The 22,000-nt window shown below is 46.4% G+C and overlaps 1 protein-coding gene across 1 annotated transcript; it reads right to left on the minus strand.

Annotated features, from left to right (window-relative positions):
- Window positions 1–27: 27 nt before the first annotated feature.
- On the minus strand, window positions 28–21,507 carry dars1 (aspartyl-tRNA synthetase 1). The gene is made up of 18 exons (XM_076159105.1): window positions 21,359–21,507; window positions 18,693–18,795; window positions 16,861–16,890; window positions 16,426–16,483; window positions 15,010–15,102; window positions 13,716–13,818; window positions 10,670–10,772; window positions 9,606–9,686; window positions 8,236–8,295; window positions 5,470–5,581; window positions 3,725–3,859; window positions 3,250–3,397; window positions 2,286–2,432; window positions 2,082–2,124; window positions 1,477–1,557; window positions 1,267–1,378; window positions 669–740; window positions 28–570 (listed from the first exon to the last, which is right to left on the minus strand). Exons 1-18 carry the CDS (start codon window positions 21,379–21,381, stop codon window positions 479–481), a joined length of 1,596 nt encoding a protein of 531 aa, XP_076015220.1. The 5' UTR covers window positions 21,382–21,507; the 3' UTR covers window positions 28–478.
- Window positions 21,508–22,000: the final 493 nt, after the last annotated feature.

Consider the following 22,000-nt stretch of genomic DNA (forward strand, 5'->3'; position numbering starts at 1 on the left):
TATTTTGAAAAAATGGCAGAGAAGTGATTTGTGGTTTGAGAAATCATTTATTGGCGTTTTAAGTCCAAAAAGGATCGCTAGTTACAAACAGGTACTTTGCTGGAAGACACGACCGTGAGCCCTCAGTCAGTGCTGGTGGATGGGACTGAGGTGTGTGTGTGTGTGTGTGTGTGTGTGTGTGTTACAGTATATCCCAATAGAAAAGAGCAAATTATTAAGAAACTAATGATTGTGTTTGTGCCTTTACTGAATCAACTTCACATCACTGACCAACGCCTCTTTATGTTAAATGTTTCTGTAATTTGTTATTGTGCAACTCTACACCGATCAAAGTGGATCCCTCATGTTGCAACTGCTTTATTTACTCTTTCATGATTCATTAGTAATCGTGGCACTTTAGAGTCGTAGCATGACACCGAGTCTACAGGTGGTTGATTAGTATTGTTTCCCATTTTTTGTGTGCGCGTGTGTGAGGGTCTCAGGGTGTCAGGCGCTTAGGGTCGCGTGGGAACATGGAGGTCTGACGCACATTGTGGAGACCCAGGTACAGCATGCAGACTCGCTCCAGGCCTGGAAGAGAGAGAGACACGTCAGTCACTCAGAGACAAGAGTCTATATGTGTACGGATTTTTTTTAAATGCCACTAGAAATGCCAATGTGTGTCTTACCGATGCCTCCGCCTCCATGTGGGGGAGCCCCGAACCGGAAGGAATCGATGTATGACTTGATCTTCTCGAGATCTGTGAAAGACAGAGTTTAAAATTGTAATCCAGCTGTTATGGAGGAATTATCGTCATACTCATCAGGCCTCGAGATGAGATCTATAACCTGTAGCCTGCTCTGTCTCACATCTTCAAAGGATTTACAACTGAACAAAATATGACACTTTCAGAAGAATGAAATGTGTGTATTCTGCCATTTTCCTCTCATCCGTTCAGATTTTGTAGATTTTGGATCTGAATTGCAGCCCGTTTCCCTCAACTCTTTGTTGTTGTGGCTTTTTGTTTGCACTGCGCCGCATCCATGAATATTAAATGCCACTATAGGAGCGGGCTCGGCGGGTGCGTTCCATTGCTCGTGAACGCAAACAACCGAATGTGGGCGGTACATGCAGCTACATGTGCGCCGCCTCAAAGGGAAGAAGAATATGCTGTCCTCTCTCCAGCAAACACTCATTTGCATACCAAAGCCCCTGTTATTAAGTCAACCTTTCATTTGCGTGGGAGAGAACGTGCTGTTTCTTCGACACAAACTCGGGGTTCGTACCGATCTGGTGATGGACGGCCCTCTCAGTCAGCAGCTGAGCGTCGTGGACTCGCTGAGCTCCGGACAGGATCTCCTCTCCCCTCATGAACATGTCGTACGAGTTGGAGTATTTCTGCACGGAAGCGAGAACAAACGGCATGAGTTTGATCCGGCAGATTTTAGGGCTGAACTACAGTGCAGCTCAAATGTGTGTGTAAGCGAGAGACTTACAGAGTCCTCGGGATCAGGCATTGTGTAGAAAGGTCGCACAGCCAGCGGGTACTTGTCCAGCACGTAGAAGTCTGTGTCATACTGAAGGGAGACAGAGGAGGAGGAGCGCATCATGCCGTTTGTAATTCAACTTCAAACACAAGATTCAAACTTCACCCTGAGACTTGTGCGACATCTGAGCTTCTACGTTTTCATCTGCTCAATACTCCCGTTTGTTTGTCTGTGCTGCGATTGAGACGAAGATGGGGACGTAATGAATAGATTTGTACAGTTAGTTGAATATGCATGAGGCGTTGCTTAGCTGGAGCACAAGGAGAGAAGAACTGAGTCCCAACAGAACAACTCACACTACGGCTACATGCTGCATACTAATGTAAGGAGTGAAGTGTATTAGGCAGTAGTGTGAAAATATGTGGATGTACTACTATGTACTGTCAACTGTACTTATTTATTTACATTATGTGACACTAACCAAGACATTAGAGTTACAATTTAGTGCACAGATGTGGTACAGCACAACACAAGTTAGACTAAAGTCGTTGTTCAGTTTGTGTCGATTCCATTCTAAATCTACTCATAGTGTGTATGATTTAGAATCAAAGTACCTTCTCTTTGACAAGGCGGCCGAGCAGCTTTTCATTGGGGGTGCTAGGAAAAAGAGAAGGTCAGACTTTAACATGTAAACTTCAATCTGCCTGCAAAATCATGGGAAACTTGTAAACAGTGAATCATTTAGCAGCGTGTTGAGACAAAGGCGACAAAGGAGATGGTGTGTGTGTGTGAGTGTGTGTGTGTGATGTGTGGTGTACCTGAGGTCGTCCTCGTCGCCCATCTCCACCCCGGCCTCTCGCAGCATGGCCACGCCCTCGGTGTACTCCAGCCTCAGCGTGGGCTCCAGGAACTTGAACGGCTCGCTGGGGAACTGCTTGTTCACCGTCTGGATCTCCGTCTGGTAGCTGCACACAGACACACACACACACACTTATTAGGAACGCTACTGGGAAAAAAAAGGAAAAGCTGGGACTGGGTAACAAACCAGCAGAACAATCAATGGAGATTCTGCTTGTAATGCATAGAGCAAAGGATTCTGGGTACTATAGTTAACTCTCTGACCATCAGTCAAAGCAGACAAAGCTTTAGAGGCCTGTATGTCTCCCTGCGCTGCCTTTAACAGGACGATAGCGTGCATCTCTAAACACCGTGTTCACACTTACAAACACTCCAACACATGAAGGTCTTACTTGCCCGAACGGCAAAAGATGAGCGTTCCTGATCTGGCAACCTGCCTGTTTAACGAACGCGACGCGACAAGTGACAGAACTCCACAGAGGAGAAGTCGTCTGCGCCTGAGATGCAGGAGGATCAGTCAAACACACACCGCAACCTCCGCCCAAGAGACACAACGAATCCAAAAGTCAAAGACGGAGGAAATTGCAGCATCCACCCGTGCTGCGCCGCATCACACCACTAGGAGGCAGTGAAGCTTCACGGCAGCAGGAGGAGACGGGCGGCTCGCTCGACAGAGAAGCACAAGAGCTCACAGTCGATTCGTCATAAGATCATTCCCCTGAAATTTACAATGTCTTCACTTTTTGGCAGAGCAGAAACCCATGGCCGTACTTTGCTTCGCCTTGATAAAAAAAATGATAACAGTGTGTGAGGCATTTCTGGCATGGTTTCCAGTGTGATCATCATTCATGGATCCACACGGAGTCTAGAAAGCCTTTGCAGATGTTTCAGCAATAAGGAACAGCTGGTTGCGTGTGGCCTTACTTGTCGCGGAGCCCCTTGAAGATCTGCACCATGGTGTCGGTGATGGAGTCGATGACCTCGTGGTAGTGGTAGTTGAAGGCCATCTCGATATCCAGACCCACGAACTCGGTCAGGTGACGGTGGGTGTTGGAGTCCTCGGCTCGGAACACTGGAACGATTCAAGAGATTGGGTTGCTGAGCACGTAGCCGTCAGATGGTGGCGCTGTTTATTTATGTTAATGGGCTTTGGAACCGAGAGCGAGCGCGGCGCCATCGTCCAGACTTTTACTAGCCCCGCCGAGCTCCATAAAAAAAACTCGGACCACAATTAAAAGTAGCAGAGGTCTGTTAAAAGTGGGAAGAGTGCGAAAAAGCGCTCGGAGCCGCTTTGAACCGGTTTAATGGCCCCCGGACAGATTTCACGGCGCTCCTGCTGCTCGTTTTCGCCGTTAGTCCGTAAGTGAAGGTAAATGGGCGCGGGGGGACGCGCTCTCACCTGGACCCACGCAGAAGACCTTGTCAAAGTCGGCACAGATGCACATCTGCTTGTAGAGCTGGGGAGACTGGGCCAGGTAGGCGCTGGTTTTGAAGTACGACACGGTGAAGACGTTGGCTCCACCTTCGCTGGCAGCTGCGGAGGAGAGACGGAGACCAGAGTCAAGTTTGAAAGGGTGAAAGAAACATCAATATTAATCAAACGCCAAGCGGCAAATGATGTAATCTGCAGGGGGGTTTGTGATAATTAGCCTTGGCAGGGTGAGAAGTTTGCTTGTGTGTGAGACTTCTATAACTCCACAGATGATATTCAGTTGGATTTGCGCTCCAATTAGGCAACTTTTGCTTATCTTTCTTACATTTTTGAACAGTTTTCCTAATAAGAAAGGTGGAACAGAACACATTTCCAAACAACAGAACCCACCTTTGCTGAAGCACAATAAGAAATAATAATAATTCTCCTGAATGTTCCAGATTTTTGGATGCAGGTTGTGTTTAAAGTTTCTCAGAGCTGAAATCTGTGTTTCTTTGGTGAGGAAAACTAATTAGCTCACTTAATTGTCTTTGTTTTGAATGTGCTGCGGCTGGAGGATTAGGCAGAAACATGTCCAAATATTGCAAAACTAAGCCAACAAATAAGACAAACAGTGGATTGCCTCACGTTTGTACCGATCAAACAAACGCAAACGCAGATATCAAACTGTACGCTCACATCTTATCTTTGATCACTTGGGTAACGCACTAGTGTTCCCTATTCCACTCTGACGTCAAAGTCCAGTATCTGATCTGATTGTACCCGTCAAAATAGGGTGGGGGCTTCAAACACACACCCACACACCCGCCACAGAGGGTTCAGTGTACATGCACTGGGGCGGTGGCAGGAAGATGCGGTTTGTGCAGAAAAGCACACAATGTTAAGGAGACAGTTGGCGCTGAAGGGACAAAAAAAAGGCGCCGATTTTGAAGTTAGAGATGACAGGTCGGGCCTCTGATTGGCTGCTGGGGGAGGAGGAAGTGAAAGTGACACTGGCTGCTGACGCCACCGATGTTCAAATCGGAGGAGAGGATTGTTGACAGTTACACCGCAAACACATTGAGATCAACACCCGCCCGTTAATGTGCCGCTGTGCTCGAGAACTCATTTCAGCTTTAGAGTGGAAAACAAAAAGCTCTCAACCTCTCAAACCCTCAGAGGATAAAAAAAAAAACGATACCAAGACGCTCCGATAACTGCAGAGAGAAATGGAGCCGAACCGAAAGCTTTTCATTAATCTGATTTCCTGTCTTCGCTGGAGTTTGGGTGAAGTCTGTCGGGAGAAAGCGTCACGATCGTCTCGCCTCTGCGACAGGAGGGACGTACGGAAATTCTGAGAGGAGCCGATATCAGTGTGTGTGTGTCCCCAGGTGGGGTCGGAGAACAAGTCAGATCAAGCTAATGCCACAAAAGGAAACTTGGTTATATATTCTCTTTCAAACTCCACAATCTATAACTTAAGACACGCGTGATGCCGTTCCCATTCAGGATCTGCCTGTTAGCCAGAGAGACAGGGAGACAGGCAGACAGACAGAAGCCTTGGGGAAGTCAAATCTTTTTCAACGGTCACACTTGATTCACATGACAACTGGTGGTTGGTGTCATGGAAACGCATCTGCCTACGATCATAAATAATTCATGGGGCGTCGCCGCTCACCCGGGTTTTCCCAGGGGGGGCGAGAGAGGAGCGTGACAGCCGAGTGTGAATTTACCCGATATGATTTTCGGGGTCTGGATCTCCACAAAGCCCTTTTTGGTGAGGGTGTCCCTGAAGAGCTGGCACACTCCCGACTGCAGGCGGAACACGGCCTGGCTGGTGGTCGTCTGTACAGGAGAGAAACACAAACACACACACACACACACACACACACACACACACAGACACACAGACACACAGACACAGAGCACCGTTACAAAACGTGTGCTGCAAATTGCCAGATTTCTTACACATTATTATACAAGAGAGCCTATTCCTTCTCAGGTTAAGTCAAAACTTCTAAATTAGATTGGATACTTTTTTAAATTAGAGACTTTACATTAAGAACCCCTGAACCTGCATCGCTACGGTGACGGAGGAGAACAACACGCATGGCAACAGTCTCTATATTTTGACACTCAGTTAAAAAACGATGAGATTTCTAGAATTTCTGCTCCAGTGGATTTCTTTATGGTCTCCAAATCTAAAGCAGCTTCATGAGGGATCTGAAAACGCACAGATCCACTTTAGATTCAATTGTTTGATTACATAAGTCAAGGAGGCTTTGTCAACGTGAATGAATGATTTTAAAAGTGCTCACATAACTTCTGTGGGGAGCATTTTCTTGTTCAGCCTTGACGCTTTTGTTGGTTTAACTAATATCACATATGGTCGTGTCTGTGTCGGGTTTTCCGCGTTCTCCGCATCGATGTGTCGCCACAACGGGAAAGGCCGGGGCGTAGATTCAACCGCAGAAATGTGGGGACGACCGGGCCGATCTTAGAAACAAATCATATTTTGTCTGGGCTTGTTTGGCCTTGGTGGAGGTATGCACTGTAATCACCGTCCTCTTCATTTCACTCCGTCTCGCTCGGTCTTGTTTGATCTCCCCAAAAGTGCTGAATGGGAAAGTGATTCTGTTTGAGTACCGCGGCGGCAAGGTTAGCTTAGTCTGCAGGCGAGCTTCAAGGGTGTCTGGCATGTTCCTTCTATCGCCGTGACGATAAAAGGAAAAGGCCGTTGCTAAAACAGGTAAAACAGGAGTGGAGCGAGTGAACCGCGACGCTCTTTTATGTCTATTTAGCAAAGCGTGGGCTGCGGCGTGTGTTAAACCCGGGCTCTCACACACACACACACAGACGTAGATCCAGTGCAGACTCAGAGGTACTTCCTGTTTACACTGCAGCTTGTGTGAGAGAGTGTCAAAGCGAGTGGGTGAGTGGTTTTTCTTGCCTTTTGCAATGTGACAGCTCTCGTGATTGTGTGTCACCACGTGAAGTGACACAACCCCACACGGCCTCGGCAAAAAGTGAAGGTGGAGGCGGCGGCCGTGGCGGCGACCGCGGTGGTGACTGAAATGGCTTTGTGGCTCTGCTTTGGAAAGCAGGTCGCCACAGTCAAGCTTCAAAAGGATCAAATTCACCTCTTCACATATTTGCCAGGAGTCTATTTGTATTAAATTTCCAACAAAGCTCAGGGTTTACACACATTCATGCCCGTGAAGTTCCAAAACCTTTTCCGTGGCTTCCGTGGCATCGGGCTGTAAAACTAAGCGGCGATTTTGAAATGAGCCGTCATCCCAAGTAAGTGGGAACGTTTGGGGAGGAAGACTGTGAGTGGCGTCGCTTTGGTGAACAGTGCTTCTGTTGTTGGACATAGAAAACTCTGTTATACTAATAGAAAAGTGAATCATAATGAAGGAGGGAAGTGAAAAGGTCTTCATTGTTCAAACTTTTCAGGTTCTAGTCTCAGTTTCGATCATCATTACACACTTCCACATCTTTTGGAATATCGAGTCATTCGGAAGTTCAGTAAAAGAGTTTTCGAGCTTCGTAACTTGTTGTTGATTGGCAGTGTTGACGTGGCAACACTGTGAAAAGAACCTGAAGTTGGATTTGCACGTGTTATTATGCTAAACACTGATTTTGATCTTCACTCTGGTCGTCTCTTCTCTGAAATCTCTCGTCTCTGATCAGACACCTTCAGTTGGGACCGCAAGCCTGAGGTGAAGAGGAAACGCTGAGGAGAAAACAATTTACGGCACACTTGGTTGTTTTCACACCTAGACGGCGCGGCGGAAAGCGAGTGTGACAGTGTGTCAGTCTTCGAGGAGATACAGAAATTGGGTGAGGCGGACCCCGACCTCGTGTGAACACCTGACTAAAAGCTTTCCATCACCTTCAGACAAATATGAAAAGAGTTCAACTAGGAGGGCGGCTCGTTCCTCGGCCAAAACTGAACGGGGAGACGCATTATACGTCTGGCGCGGCGACTAGGTTATTATGGAAAGCAGCGGAACGGCTCCCTGAGTGTGAGAAGCCACTTTATGGCCGTCCTGAGCTCGGCAGTGCGGCGTGATGACAGACTCAAGACTTTAGAGCGTCGGTGAAACAGGTGTGATGTGTGTGAGCAGACCCAGACGGGCACTGTTGCCGCAGCGGCATTCGCGCAGGGAGGCATACATCAAAACCCGCTAGGCGCTCTGCGGGTCTGTCTTTCCTGTCTTTAATACGTCTCCTGCTCTGCGCGCAACATCCGTCACAATCTGTGCACCAAATCACAACACTTTGTTTTTGCTCTGTAGATGAAGCGGTTACCTGCGGGGGTCCATCTGCTTTCTCTTTCCTTTGATTCAAATCTAGTATTGCAAAGAAAAGAACCTAACGTGCCTTTAAATGTTTCAGTGTGCCGACAACTTATTGGCAACAGTAGACGCAGGATTGAAGCAAAAGCCTGCTGTGATATTTAAATGTAAAAACTGCACATCCAGACACACACTTACCCTCAGATCAATCACACGGTTGTCCAGCCTGGTGTCCTGGTTGACGGTGGCTCGGCCTTCCTGAGGGCAACAGCACAACATCAGGTCACCACAAACTCTTTTTCTGTACAATATTCATCTAGGAAATTATAAAAGATGAAGATGAGATTGAGGTTTGCTTGTGGCAAGTGAGATTCTAATTGTTATTCCGTTTGCATTGTAAAAGGAAAAGCAGCCCATTATTCACTGTTGACATGGATACATTCAAAGAGATCACGACATAAGTGTCTGCTTTATAAATAGCTTTCAGGCGTCTGCTAATTTTACTAATTAAACCATAAACAGAGCAATATCTGTACATGTACTGAAGCAAACAATGCATTTGCTTGTTGTATCAAGCCGCAAACGGCAACAAAAGACATCTGCGTGGCGTGACAACCCAACAATGCAAAATGAAGCAAAAAAAAGGAAGAGAAATGCAGTGAAAGAGTAAATGTTTCATCGCAGGGTCACCGCTGCTTCCAGGATCATGGATGTGGAGCTTCCTCAGAGGAGCCGCCGGGGGACTGAGCTAATAGCCACATCCTGCTGAGAGCGGCCCGGTGCAGCAGGGACAGGAGGTCAGACAGTCAGACAGACAGGCGGGCTTAGCTCAGCCTGTGTCTCCTGGGAGGGCAGGTGCTGCTGCTGCTGGAAGTGTGGCTCTGTGTGTGTGTGATTGACGTGCAGAGTCCCTGCAGAAAACACCTGGGTCACTGCCGGCACCGCAGGGATCGGCTTAGTGCGCGAACAAAAGACAGGATTGTGATCGGGTCACGTGACAAACCGGAGTCCTGATCGTTCATAAATATGGAATGTCAGCCGGTCGTGCCTTCTGCCTCAGCAAACTGAAAAACCCTGTCTGTCTCCAGTGTTCCAGAATTCCCCGTGTATCATGGAGGGAGGCTGATTGTGCTGCTCTTATTCAGCGTCAGCTCCAACACGTCTGCCTGGTTTTTTCGCTCCCTTACATCATCTAATGACAGCGCCTCCATGTGTCAGCCGTGCCATATGTGTCCACGGCCCCCCGCTGTGACCCGGACCGTCTGTTGGCCTGCGGAGGGTCTAGACTGATCTGACACACGCTGGGTCTTTCCACCGGACACTGAGGAGTCTGACCACAGTGTCGTGCAAGTGGAGGTTAATCTTGTTCCATATGGTTTGAGCCTCTGACATGTGAATTATAATATAAGATCGATTCAAGAAAATATTTCTACTTTAATAGCTTTTCTTTCTTATACATTGTGTCTTTACAGTAAAGAGGGACTTTCTCCAATTCCCATCACCTTGGGTGAAGTACAGCATAACCACGTCCACATCCCCTGTCACACATCTCTAACGCTCAATCTCACCTCCTCGCCGTCTCCCTCAGGTCTGACCGCATCCTCCAGCTGCAGGGGCAGGCGAGCTTCTGCCGCGCTGATCACGAAAATCTGAGAACGCAGAAGAAAAAAAAGGGATCAAACTTTTGTCAAGCTAAGTTGCCCGCGAGGTGGAAAGTACCTGGACTACCGAGCGATTCTGAGAAGACAAAGTGAGCGACGCTGTAACCCGAGAGCCACGTGTTTCATCTGCATAAACTTTATCACTGTGTGTGTGTGAAGTGGGAGTAAGAATGGTGTTAGTCACAGTATCATAAACAGCTTTACAATCTAACACCGCACAGCATAACAGCCTTGCCTCCGTGAAGCTTATGGTGCTTATCACTTTGGTTGAGACCTTGTTAGAGTCTGTACTTTCTTTATATGATGACAGATGTCTAAGTCACTGACACGCCATAACGCATTCTCCAGCTTCCTCTACCTGCTGCGCGTGGGTGTACGGTGGCCGCGTGCTAAAGCAGCTGTGAAGTTGCCGAGATGTGCATTTAGTGTACCTGCGTCGACGGTAAGGCTGGGTTTACACTTGACATTAAACACACACATGCTTCCGCCCACGTTAAGTGCTCGCTGTGGCTCACAAACCTGCTGGCACGAAGCGCTTTGTCAACCTGGAGGATTCAATATGATATTAAAGGATCCGTCTGTCCCTAATGGTTCTTGCAGATATTGCATATTGGACATTGCAGGACATGCGTGGCGAGTGTGTGAACTTGGCATGAGAAACGTGCGAGTTCTGCTGGCTGGGAGCAATTTGCTTACAAGTAAACGTGTGTGTGTGTGTGTGTACATGTAGACACATCAATCATACAAAATGTGCCAGTTTGTATATCTAAAAACCCAAAATTTAGGATCTGCACACACACACACACACACACACACACACACACACACACACACACACACACACACACACACACACACACACACACACACACACACACACACACACACACACACACACACACACACACACACACACACACACACACACACACACACACACGGGCGAGCTGGAAGTACGCCAACAAGCCTACCCTTTCAATGTGGAGCTCCACATCCTGCTGGGAACAGCTCTCAATCTTCTGCTCCACTTTCCTCACCGTCCCCTCCACATCCACGATGCTCTCCTTCGTGATGCTGGCAATGTTGGTGTGTTTGTGGGGGAAGGGAGTTGGGGGGGGGAGATAACACACACAGCACTTAGAAACTACACAGGTAAACACTTTCCATTGTAAAGTTGCTCAAGGGTAACGTCAGGTGAGGGTGGGTGGGGTGCCTCAGTGTTTGGTGGTGCAAAAGGTAACCACAAGCAGAGAGAGAGAGAGAGAGAGAATGACAGACATATCTTAACTACCACACTTCCTAAAAATACAACTGCTGCAATGACATTTGCTAACGGTGTGTAAGGGCCCACTGATCACATTGCGGCATTATGTGGCTTTCATAACCCGCCTTCCTCAGCCGCAAACAAACAAACAAACAAACAAACAAACAAACAAACATCTGTCTGTCTGTCTGTCTGCTTTCACTTGGCTCAACTCCAGAGGTCCAGACGGGTCGCTTCATTGTTCTCACACCAGTTATGGAATAATTGTTAAAGCAAAAGACGCTGACACAACGCAATTTCACTCGCTTCACATATCAAATATAGGGAGCCCTGAAATGTGCCTCACAAAAGGGGAAACTCCTATAAACACATCAGGAGAAAAACATGGATGGATGTTTAAGCGGCCATGTCCAAACAATGGCTGCTAAAAACTGCTTTGAGTTTTTAAGTTTTGAAAATAGCACTCCGTACAAAAGCATTTGCTTAAATATCACATACTGAGAACTCCATTTAAACACAATAGCTCTAAGAACAATGAGAACATATACTCTCTCAGTAATGATCTCTCTCCAAAACTCTACAGAATACATTGAGGGGAAACCACACTATGTTTTTAATTTGTCATGAATTTTTTAATCATTTCTCTACACTGGGTCCTCACTGGAGCATTATCTGAGATTTCAGAAACAATGGCGACTGTCATGCAGCGCGCAGCCAGATGGGAAACCCGCTGTAATCCTTCACTCCCTCTCATTAAAAAGCAGTAATGAGGGACTGACTGCTGAGGTGCTGCTGCCCCTTCAGCCCCGCAGCAGCTGCTGCTACACTCCTTCCCCTCCAGCAGGAGATCAGTTAGATAAATAAATACCCACATTAATAACCTCCGCCGCTGCTCCCCCAGGCTGGCAGCAATAAATCCCCCGCATACTGAGGGAACTCGCGATTAACTCAAGACCTTAAGTAAACAATATCACGCGGCGAAGTTCCGCTCGCGCAGAACAGGCACTTTAGCCAGATTTGTACGGCTGTCTCCGGGTGTTGTGGAGGTTCCTTAAGCTCCGTCAGCCGCTCCAAAGTTTTAATGACACGTTGAATCAACAATGGCTCCAAAAAACGCCATATGGAAGCCGCGGCGACTGTGATTGATCAGCCCGAGCAGACTGTTTTCTGCTATTTCTCCCACCCAATGCTGGTGACAATTGTTAGTGACATAAACACAGAGAGGGTCCACATGGCAGCGTGATGACAAGCTCCTCTACATGAAGTTAGAGGTTCTGTTCCATACCAATATGTTCCCCGAAACTGTTCTCCAGTGACATTTTAGCCTTACACGTCTGTATTTTCCACAGATTGCAGTCCTGTAGTACTGTCCTGGGGGCCTTGTCACATCAGGTCACAGCTCGCACAAAGTCGTCCCATAAGGTGAGGAAGAGGAGAAGAAACACCAGTGACGCGGCACATATCTCTACTACAACTGCCCGAGCTGGGACACAATTGCCTCGAACATCTCTGCATTTTGTAAAATCACAATAAATAGGAGCTGGATTGGAGGCTGCCAGACTGCATCACACCTGATTTGAGTTAATGAGCTGATCAGAGTGTGTGACACCGTGAAGCTACAGTATTGACCTTTTACAATATTCTAATTTTCTGAGATACTGAATCTGGGCTTTTCATGAGCTGTGAGCCAAAATTAAAACAAATAAAGGCTTGAAATACTTCACTTTGTGTGTAATGAATCTATAATACATGAGAGTTTAGGCTTGAGGGTTTGTTCATTAAGAACTTGGGCGCGAAGAGGATGACTTGGACTTCCCCAAACGCTGTCTTCTGCATAGGGAGGTTATTTACTTGTAGTCCAGGTTTCGCACTCTGTCAATCACAACAAGAGTGTGAAATGAGGCTTGAACGCTGATGTGAGACAGAGGAGCCGTAGAAAAACAGTGGCAGGAAGTGATGGCTTCACAAGGTTCAAGTATAAACACCAGATGTTCTGACGACAAAACGATTCTAGTAAATACGCCAGAACGCGACAGTTATTTTAGGGCTTGTTGTCGTATAGAACGTGTCATCACGTTCATTTGTAGTGGGGGGGCAATGACTTGCAAAACAATCCTAACCGTCTAACCACAACGTTGCAGAATCTGATTAATGAGGAACTACTACCAATGACATGTGGACATCACCTGACACAAAGAAATGTTACGTAAGAGACGTCCTCAAATGAGCTCGGGTCAATACGGGCCAACAGGCTGCATTTAACACAACGCTTAGCTGCCCACACTGGCTCCAGCCCCTATGAGAACACCATACACACACACAAATTCACAAATATGTACCAATTGAGCTCTTTGTGGACATGACCTTCATAATCCTAAAGTGTAATCATCATCATCCCTCCTTTATCCGTCCTAATAATAAGCCCAGCTGTGATATCCGTGTTCATTTTCGGAGTAAAATAATTTGGCTCCTGTGTTGACTAACGATGCCTGGGGTCTTTTAGTGTTCCTACCACCTCAGATCCAAGCCGCTTTATCTGCCATCTCGACAGGAAGCTCTCCATTAAAACGCTGCTGTATCTCAGCCCTGTTAACAGCCAGCTTTTGTTGCCAAGTGAAAAAATGATCGATTCCCTTGCCCCCTTGCCCCGGCCCCCGATGTGTGAAAATGGATCGGACGGCGATTAGTGCCCAGGATTTTCCCACCATTGTTCTCGCCGTCTCCTGACAGGAAGTGCAGTCTGTGGTACTCACTTTGCGGCAAACTTGACCATCTGCTTGCTGGCACGGTCTCCCACTGCGACAAGTGCCTGCACGTTGAACTGCTGTTGACGCAGGACCAAGAAGCACTGCTTCCCTGGAAAAAACAACAACAACAAGTGAGCGCCTCGCTGTTGACGGACAACCTTTCAAGCACACTTAACTGAGCTAATGGCCTCGTCGCCGTAAAAAGCCCGGGCTCTCCGCGTGGCGCCGCACACACAGATCTCCCCAGTTTAAAAGCACGGCATGAGGAGAAGGAGCCGTAAAGGTCAGCACGTCCCCCGTCATCCGCAGGTGACATCTCAAACAACCTTTTCTTTGAAGGCAGCATGGAGCAGGGGTGATTATTGCCTTCATACACACACCTTGGGAGAGTGTAAACGAGTCAGCCGACCTAAACCTGGGGCAGTAAACGATTAGACCACCCTGATGCTTTGATGTTTGCCGGCTGTGAGAACGGGAGTGGTGGTGGAGGAGAAAAGAGTGATGCCACCAACAGGCCATCCTCATCCAAAACCAAATCAGGAGGCTATTCTGGTCACATACACACGCATCCTTTAGTGACCCGAGAGAGTCAAGAGACGAGCTGAGGGAAGTGGCTCTTGATATGGAAGTTGTCTTGAAGGGAAAAGGTCACTTGATCATCAGACTGGAGTAGACAAGCCAAAGCTTTCTGACTGAGATGTGACCAGCTGGCACAGTTGAGTAAGTTCATTGTATTCAAATTAGGGAGCTTTAGATCTGCCAGAAGCTGGAAACAGGCAAAGAGAAGTTATCTGATCTCCATGTTGGCAGTGATGAGCCATTCTGACAATACAGAAATGATATCAAATCCACCTTTGAGTTTTCTGAGAGTCTACTGTACGAGACACAAAGGAAAGATATCTGCTCCCAGTGTCGATCCCACAGAGAAATGCATGTAAATTCGAGAAATGAACTCCGGTTCTCAGACCACACTGTGGCACGATGCGGTGTACGTTTTCAAGATACAAGCCGCTCGCTTTTCTCGATGATGACCTGAAGCAAGAGACTCGTCTGGAACGTCTCAGTCGTCCAGGTCCCAGCGTATCGAGGAATCCACGTCAAAGACAACCCGACTGGCTGTTTGCTCTTTGAGAAGACAGCGGAGTGAAAGATGGAAATTCTGTAACGTCAGGCCCAAGGGCAGAAGACGACAGTACACTGAGGATTAGAGTGGGGGTCATGTGATCTGGGCTGTTTGCTTTGCTGGCACAGAAGGAAGATTAATCTCCCAAAAGTGTGGAAAGATGGAGGGTGATCTCACCTTTGGCTCTGCTGGTGTGGACTCTGGCACGCAGCCAGATCAGCTGGTCAGCTTTGCCGGGAGTCAGGTCCTGGACACGCGTCAACACCCTTTCTGTTTACAAACACACACACACACACACACACACACAAACACACACACACACACAGATTTAAGTAGGACTTCAAAGGACTTATCCTCTCTTTCCCCACCTCACCTCATCTCACTCACTAGCTGTCTGTGCACACTCCTAAAGGCAGAAAGAAATGTGAATCAGCATGCATGCCTCTGTGTGTGTGTGTGTGTGTGTGTGTGTGTGTGGGTGTGTGTGTGTGTACACATACACAGACAAAACGCGGTCAAATTACAAGAGGCACAGATGTGCCTAATAAATAAGACACTCTATGAGGGCTGGTGAAAAGCTGTCTACCTTGCCCATTTTCTTTTGGCTTTATGACAGATTGACTCCAGTTTCACCTGTGTCACTCAGAGGAATGCTTTAACCTTATTATGTGCCAGCAGACACCCAGGCTGCACTGGGGAAAGCAAAGCCGCCCGTTTGGCTGAGAACTCTACCTCAACCCACATGAAAGTCCCCACCCCCATCCCCACGGCAGCGCTTGGCATGCAGGTGAGTGAGGCCCCACTTTGTTTGCTGCCACTGGAGCCGAAAGAGCATCCAGACAGATGGACGGCCTCCACGGGCCTGCTGGAGGCCGCCGCCGTGTTACACCGGGAGTTGAAACAAGGTGCAATTATCACAGACGCCGAGGTAACTGTGATGTGAGGACGAACCAAAACATTTGGCTGGGAGATAATGGTGTTAATCAGGTTGTAATCGCGATATTTGTGACACTTTCACACAGAATTACCTTGCACTGAGGTAATTTGTCAAGGAGTGCTGTCTTGCATCAAAACGTCCCATTTCAGGGCCCCAGCACTAAATGATGTTGGCTTTTATTTCCATCATGTTCACTTCCAAACATCTAGATTGGGTGTTAATGGAGAATAAAGGTGTGGTGAGGCGTGAAAGTGGGTAGAGTTTCTATTCTCAAACTTTTTGGTTTCTGTGTATGTATGTATAAGCACGCCGAGAACAGATGTGAAAGTCAAAGTATGTGTCCTCATCCCAATTTCTCTTCTATTTTTAATTGTGAAGCGTTTAGAAAAAGCACACTGAATTCCCCTTAACTACTTCTGCCTTCTCCAAAAGTGAAAGTATGTTCTGTTATCCCCCTATATAAATCAATCACATTGAGATCACACACACACACACACTCTCACACACACACACACACACACACACACGCACACGCACACGCACACACACAGAATGAATTTGGGCATTTTTCAAGGTTTTTCAAAAGCGTGCAGGCCATTTGAGTTGGGATGTTGCTAAGTTGGAATGTGTAAAGAAGTCACAATCGCCGTACTGACCCAGCTTTTGTTGGGATTGGACCATGGCTGGCACGCCGTATCTGTCCTTGGCAAAATCCTGAAACAATAACATTCACCAGTCAGGATCAGTCATTTCATTTCAAACCACCCCTCTTCAATCACATTACAAAAGTGTCTTTCTTTAGCTGGAATCGCAGCTGAATAAAACGCAACACTGCTTCCGTTCCACTATTTGGCCCGTAAAGTCGCCTCCACCACTGTTTCCTGAGCTTCTACATGTGAGATAACTGGGGTGCATTGTATCTGTTTATCAGGAAATTGGCACACAGGTTACAGAATGGGAGGCCAGCATTGTAGCCATTTGCATACAAACCATTGCAAAGGCGTGAAAGCGGAAGTAAGAATGAAGGTCAGACAGAGCGGGGGGGCATTGACCTGAGCTACTGAGGAGTTTGATCCTGTGGGGATACTTACATCTTCCTCTGTGCTTTGTTGCTCGGTAGCCTGAAACAAAAAGAGGAGAGCGGAGGGGGTTTTAAAGGGCATCGCCGATAGCCAGGAAGTAACAACAAAGAGAGGGCAATCCATTACATTCAGACATAAAGGAAGGTTAAAAACATTCAATTTTAAATGGAGCACCCACTCTGTTTTTGCTACAAGAAAGCCATGTAAATTGTGTTTTCACCCCGTGCCATCAGAGACTTGAATGCAACTGATAAATCATACGTCTTCCTCCAGCCAAGCCGCCAGATCCGGGGGAAACGCAAACTTCATCCACACGTGACTCCCGACGCATCACAGACAATGAGTAATGGCAGCGTGAGATATTGCTTTGTAATAGGAACAGTGTAAGTGGACAGATATTCTTTATCTCTGCGCTGAGGCGGGCAAATGACTCCCCGCGCTACGAGAGCCGAGTGTTGGCGAAGTTGCAACTCCATTTTCTATGCAAATTGATATTGGTGTGCGGAAATGGCTGGTGGCGATAGAGTGAATTGGAACCACCCATCCTTGATATGATAAAGCATCGAATGATGGATGATATTGCGGCTTATGATGAACTGCGATTGGGGTAAAAGCGGCCGACCAGACGCGCAATCCCCTCCCAGTAAACTGACAAGTGACATAAAGACATAACACAAACAAACAGAGCTGAAACTCACTGAGTCAGCAAACCTCCTGCTCGGCTCTCTCCTCTGGGTTATATCACCGCGCTACACTGACACGGTGTATGAAGGCCCTGATGTGCTTGATGCAAACTGGAGCTTACAGGGCAAAAGGACATCTTGGGAGACAGGGGATGGAGCTCTGGGTGTTCTTTGTGTGGGACCCCCTAGGTAAGCTTTTGTCCTCCTTACTTCTTGTAACTCCATCTGTCTATAACTTAAGAGGATGACTGCCGCCGCCTCTCCAGCCCATTTAGCGCCCCCTACTGGCTTGGAGTGCTTTGTTCTTTTTGTCTCAGGTCAACAAGACGCGTCGATTGAATGTGGGAAGAGATAAAAATGGATGAAACTGGAGGCAAGAAAAAAGGTTAAACGCAAAAAGCTGTTGTGTCTGTTGGTTGATTCCACAATCGGCTGCTTGCTTGGTGTCAACTTAGGGACACATGTAGTTTCCAGGGGCTTTTGAGTTTCTTCCACATGCAGTTGAATTGGAAACCGAACTGAATGAGTGCGAGTGACTTCGTCTGTGTGTGTGACTGGCATACACACCGCTGCTGTCTGCATCCTTTTTGGCGCGTACAATCAAAGGCTTGAGGGAGACTCCAGAAGGAAGCCAGGATACCTCAGTGCTTACATCTGCAATTGCCTCCTAAATCAAAGTCTAATCCAAACATCATAGGCATAAACCAGCTCCGGGGAAGACGACGTTTCATTATCATGCATGCAGGGAGAGGGAGCTGTTTGGAGTTGGCAATCCGCCTCTGATGCACAGTACTATATCATGCACATTTTGCTTTATACCTGTGGTGAAAAATCCAATCCCAAAAATCCTAAACCAGCCGCACCTGTGAAGCTGAAATAACTCAATATCGGCGTGTAAAGCTCTGCGTGGTAAGAGGGCTCTGCTCGTATTCGGAGCATTCATTGTGTAGGAAAAACAGCTCTTTGTTTGGGGAGGAGATAAACAAAGCTATAAAGACAGGAATACTCAAGACAATGGATACACTGGGAGCACCCCCGCGCCACCTTCCAGGACCCAGGGTGCCCAACTGATAAGCGCGTCACGCTGCTACCATCTGTGAGTGGGAGCGGCGGATGCAAAAGGCAGAAACGACAGAAACAAACAAACGAAGCACTAACCAGCTTGGCCTGCTTCTCGGCCTTCTTTGCAGCTTTCTCCGCTTCCTTCTGCTGTTTCTTCAGGCCTTTCTTTGACTGGGCCTGCTGCTCGTCCTCCGTTGCCCTGAAAAGCAGGAAGAGAGGCAGAGAAACACAAACGCTTAAGTCAACTTCCGAAAGCTTCTATGTCTCCCGCGTTCCCCCGGAGGAAGTCGGGGCTACCTTTAATCCTATTGTTTCTGCGTAACAGTGCGGCTCTAGTCTGAGTAAATGGAGGGATGGGAGCGTGAATTGTGAATAGCTAAAAGCAGAGACATACAGACACACACACTGTCCAAACATGAGGATTTCATCAGCAGCCTGTAAACCATTAATGAAACTGGGATGAATACAAGAACATAAATTATTCTTTAATTTACAAAGAAGAAGAGAATTCATACTGTCATGGAATCCACAGAGGAAAGAAAAACACAGATGTTATCCCCGTTGGGATTAAAACCGCACAAATATTTAAAATTGCCCCTTGAAGTAGCTTCGATGTAGATCACTACTTTCCCTCAGGGGCTTGGAATGTAGCTGAGAGTAGAGGAGCTCGAAGCTTCAGCAACACTGAATACAAATCAGCAAACAACAATGATTTAATATTTGTGAATTGAACTGAATATCAGGCAGTGAATAGATGTAATATCTATTTATCTATACAACAATATGATACCGGAATTAAATGGAAGTCTTTCAAGCCTATTGAATGACTCTTCACACTCTTTACATGCATGTTGTCATCACTATTACCCTGTGCTTAAAGCAACACACCGGCATGGATCTAACTATGTCTGCTCTCAGAAACAGACCGAGGTGATGAGACTGGAAATGTGTGCGTGTAAATGTAAATGTATAGACACCAGCAGAACACGTTTCTTCAATGGGACTCTGACAGAGCCTGTGTGTCTCTGAGAGCAGCTGAGGCCAATCAGGTTCTTAAGCACAGCACAAACACATCATCCAAGTATTGTAGGCGTGATTTATGTCCGACCACAGTCGGCGCGGTATTATACTGTAAATGAGCATAAAGAGCGCAGTCAGTCGTTTACTGGGAAAATGATGACGCCGTTTAAGAGTTCAAAGACGAAAAGGCAGTAAAAGATAAGAGCGCAATAAACTACAGGATCGCAGATTGAATATTAAAACAGTGGGATCTTTGTTCGCCTCCTCATGAGACTCTGAGCGCAGTTTGACCAAACCGTCTGGACCTGCAGGAAGACGACAACCTGCATGACAACCAGGAAATAACAAGGACCAAAGGCCGACTATAAATACCAATAAAGTCTAAACAAGAGAAAAACATCACAACAGGCGATGACTTGGACTTCCGAGGAGGGACAGGAAGCCCTAATAAGGAGTTTCCACCACCTTAACATGTAACAGCAACTTCCATCACACACAAAGAATCAAACTACACTGTTACTGTGTTAATTACAGAGCACACCAACAGAGATATGCACGCAGTGATTTGTTGGTTTTACACAGTAACTGGTTGAGTTTGCTAAACCAGATTTGCAGGCTCCTTTAACCTCATGAGACCGGGATCATCCTGCAGCTGCCATCCCACAGCATGCCATCAAACCAGTCCACGACCGCAGACACACACTCAGCTGTCCACCCATCGCACAGAGAGACGCTGCTGAGATGGATTTAGACAAACGACGGCACAACATCCAGAGTCGAGCCTTTAACGCCTGCTAGTTTACGATAAACCTTATAGTGTGATATTGAAATCAGCAAATATGAGAGTAAACTTAGTAATCAGAGTATAGGAAGCGTTTTACACATTTGCTTCAAAGTACAAACTATTAAACTATTCACTTTACAACTGTATAAAACACAGCATAGCAGTAAAACCTCCTCTGATGTAGTCGCAAAATGTTATTAAGATATGTTTCTGCTTGATTGATTGACTAATTGATCAGCACTATGTAAATAAATGGTGTGTCAGGTAATCTATGTTAAACCTAGTTAGCTATTCCACATCACACATACTGTAACTACTGAGGTATTGCAGGATGTGTTTACGTTTCTATCCATTCTCTGCCATTACAAACATTTGCTGGAGAGGTTTGGGAGGTTATGTTCAACTGTCTCTGCTCTGTGGCCTGCAGCCAGAGGGACAAACTGACAGGAATGTACAAGAACGAGACCAGACAGGTGCTGATTCACATATCACATACACTCACACGTCAGATACATGTAAGGAAACACGAACCAACACCAGATTAAAAGCGCAGACATCTGCATTTCAAGTCATTTAAGCCAAACTACTTCCACTTTCTTACGTCTAGGAGCTTTAGTTCAGATGTGATCTAAATGTTTACAGTCTAGATTCTACTTCGGTAGCATTTTAAATGTTTACATTGACGTTCCAGTTCAGAATTTGCCGTGATATGTGTCAAAGTTGTTATCTTATTTATTTATTCAAGATCTACAGACGTTCATGCATCTTCGTGTATAATATTAAGATTCTAACCATGTTTCGCTCCTGGACTGAGAGTTATATCAGCTTTGTACTTTTAGATGATGCAATCTGCTGCATGTCAGAGTAACACTAGGGTTAGCTTTGATGCTATCGCTACCATATGTGAGTGTAAAGAGCCGGCTGTGCAGTCATGGCGTGTGTGGCGGAGCTCTCTTACCCCTGCACTTCGTCTTTCGTCATGTCGACGTTTTATTCTTGCAGAATGCAGAGAAACTTTGAACGAGTTTGTAGCAGAAGGAAGAGGACCATCAGCTGTCACACACGCACGGCTGGGGGAAAGGAAGGACGGATTAGGGGGTAGCACCACTCACCGGATACCGTTTTGTTATCCGGGTAGAACCGGGCTGCAGTACTGACGTTCCTGTATGTGATCGTACCGTGTGAAAGTGTGGAAACTTTGATTGACAATAAGAAATAAACAACTAATCAATCAGCATGAATTAAAAACAAAATTCACCAGTTATCCGACAAACCATACAGACACAATAGGTATTTACACATTTAAACAACTGTTTTTAAATTGTATGTATTGAATTCTTGGCATATTTAAAAAATAAATAAATAATAACAATATATTCAAATATATTACCGGAGTATCACAATATTCAGCTCATACATAAAAAAATAAACAAGTAAAAAAATATAGTCATTAATGTTAATTCAGCAATCAGTTTTTTCTTTAGTAGAAATGTAGTATGTTTTGGATGCAAAATCACTTCATTAGTTTCTGTCAATCATATTCATCTAAAGACAATTCTTACATTTCTTCACTTTTAATTTATGTCTCTTTTGACTCATG

Source organism: Genypterus blacodes, unplaced genomic scaffold, assembly GCF_046128005.1.
Source record: "Genypterus blacodes isolate CSIRO-AG114 ecotype Tasmania unplaced genomic scaffold, CSIRO-AGI_Gbla_v1 ptg000093l_1, whole genome shotgun sequence".
NCBI lineage: Eukaryota > Metazoa > Chordata > Actinopteri > Ophidiiformes > Ophidiidae > Genypterus > Genypterus blacodes.

Coding starts and splice junctions, on each gene's coding strand:
- dars1 (XM_076159105.1), bottom strand. CDS start 21,381: ATGACGAAAGACGAAGTGCAGGG. Junction 16,484..16,860: donor AACAAAGCACAGAGGAAGAT/GTAAGTATCCCC, acceptor TTATTGTTTCAG/GATTTTGCCAAGGACAGATA. Junction 8,296..9,605: donor CTGAGGGAGACGGCGAGGAG/GTGAGATTGAGC, acceptor TGTTGCCCTCAG/GAAGGCCGAGCCACCGTCAA.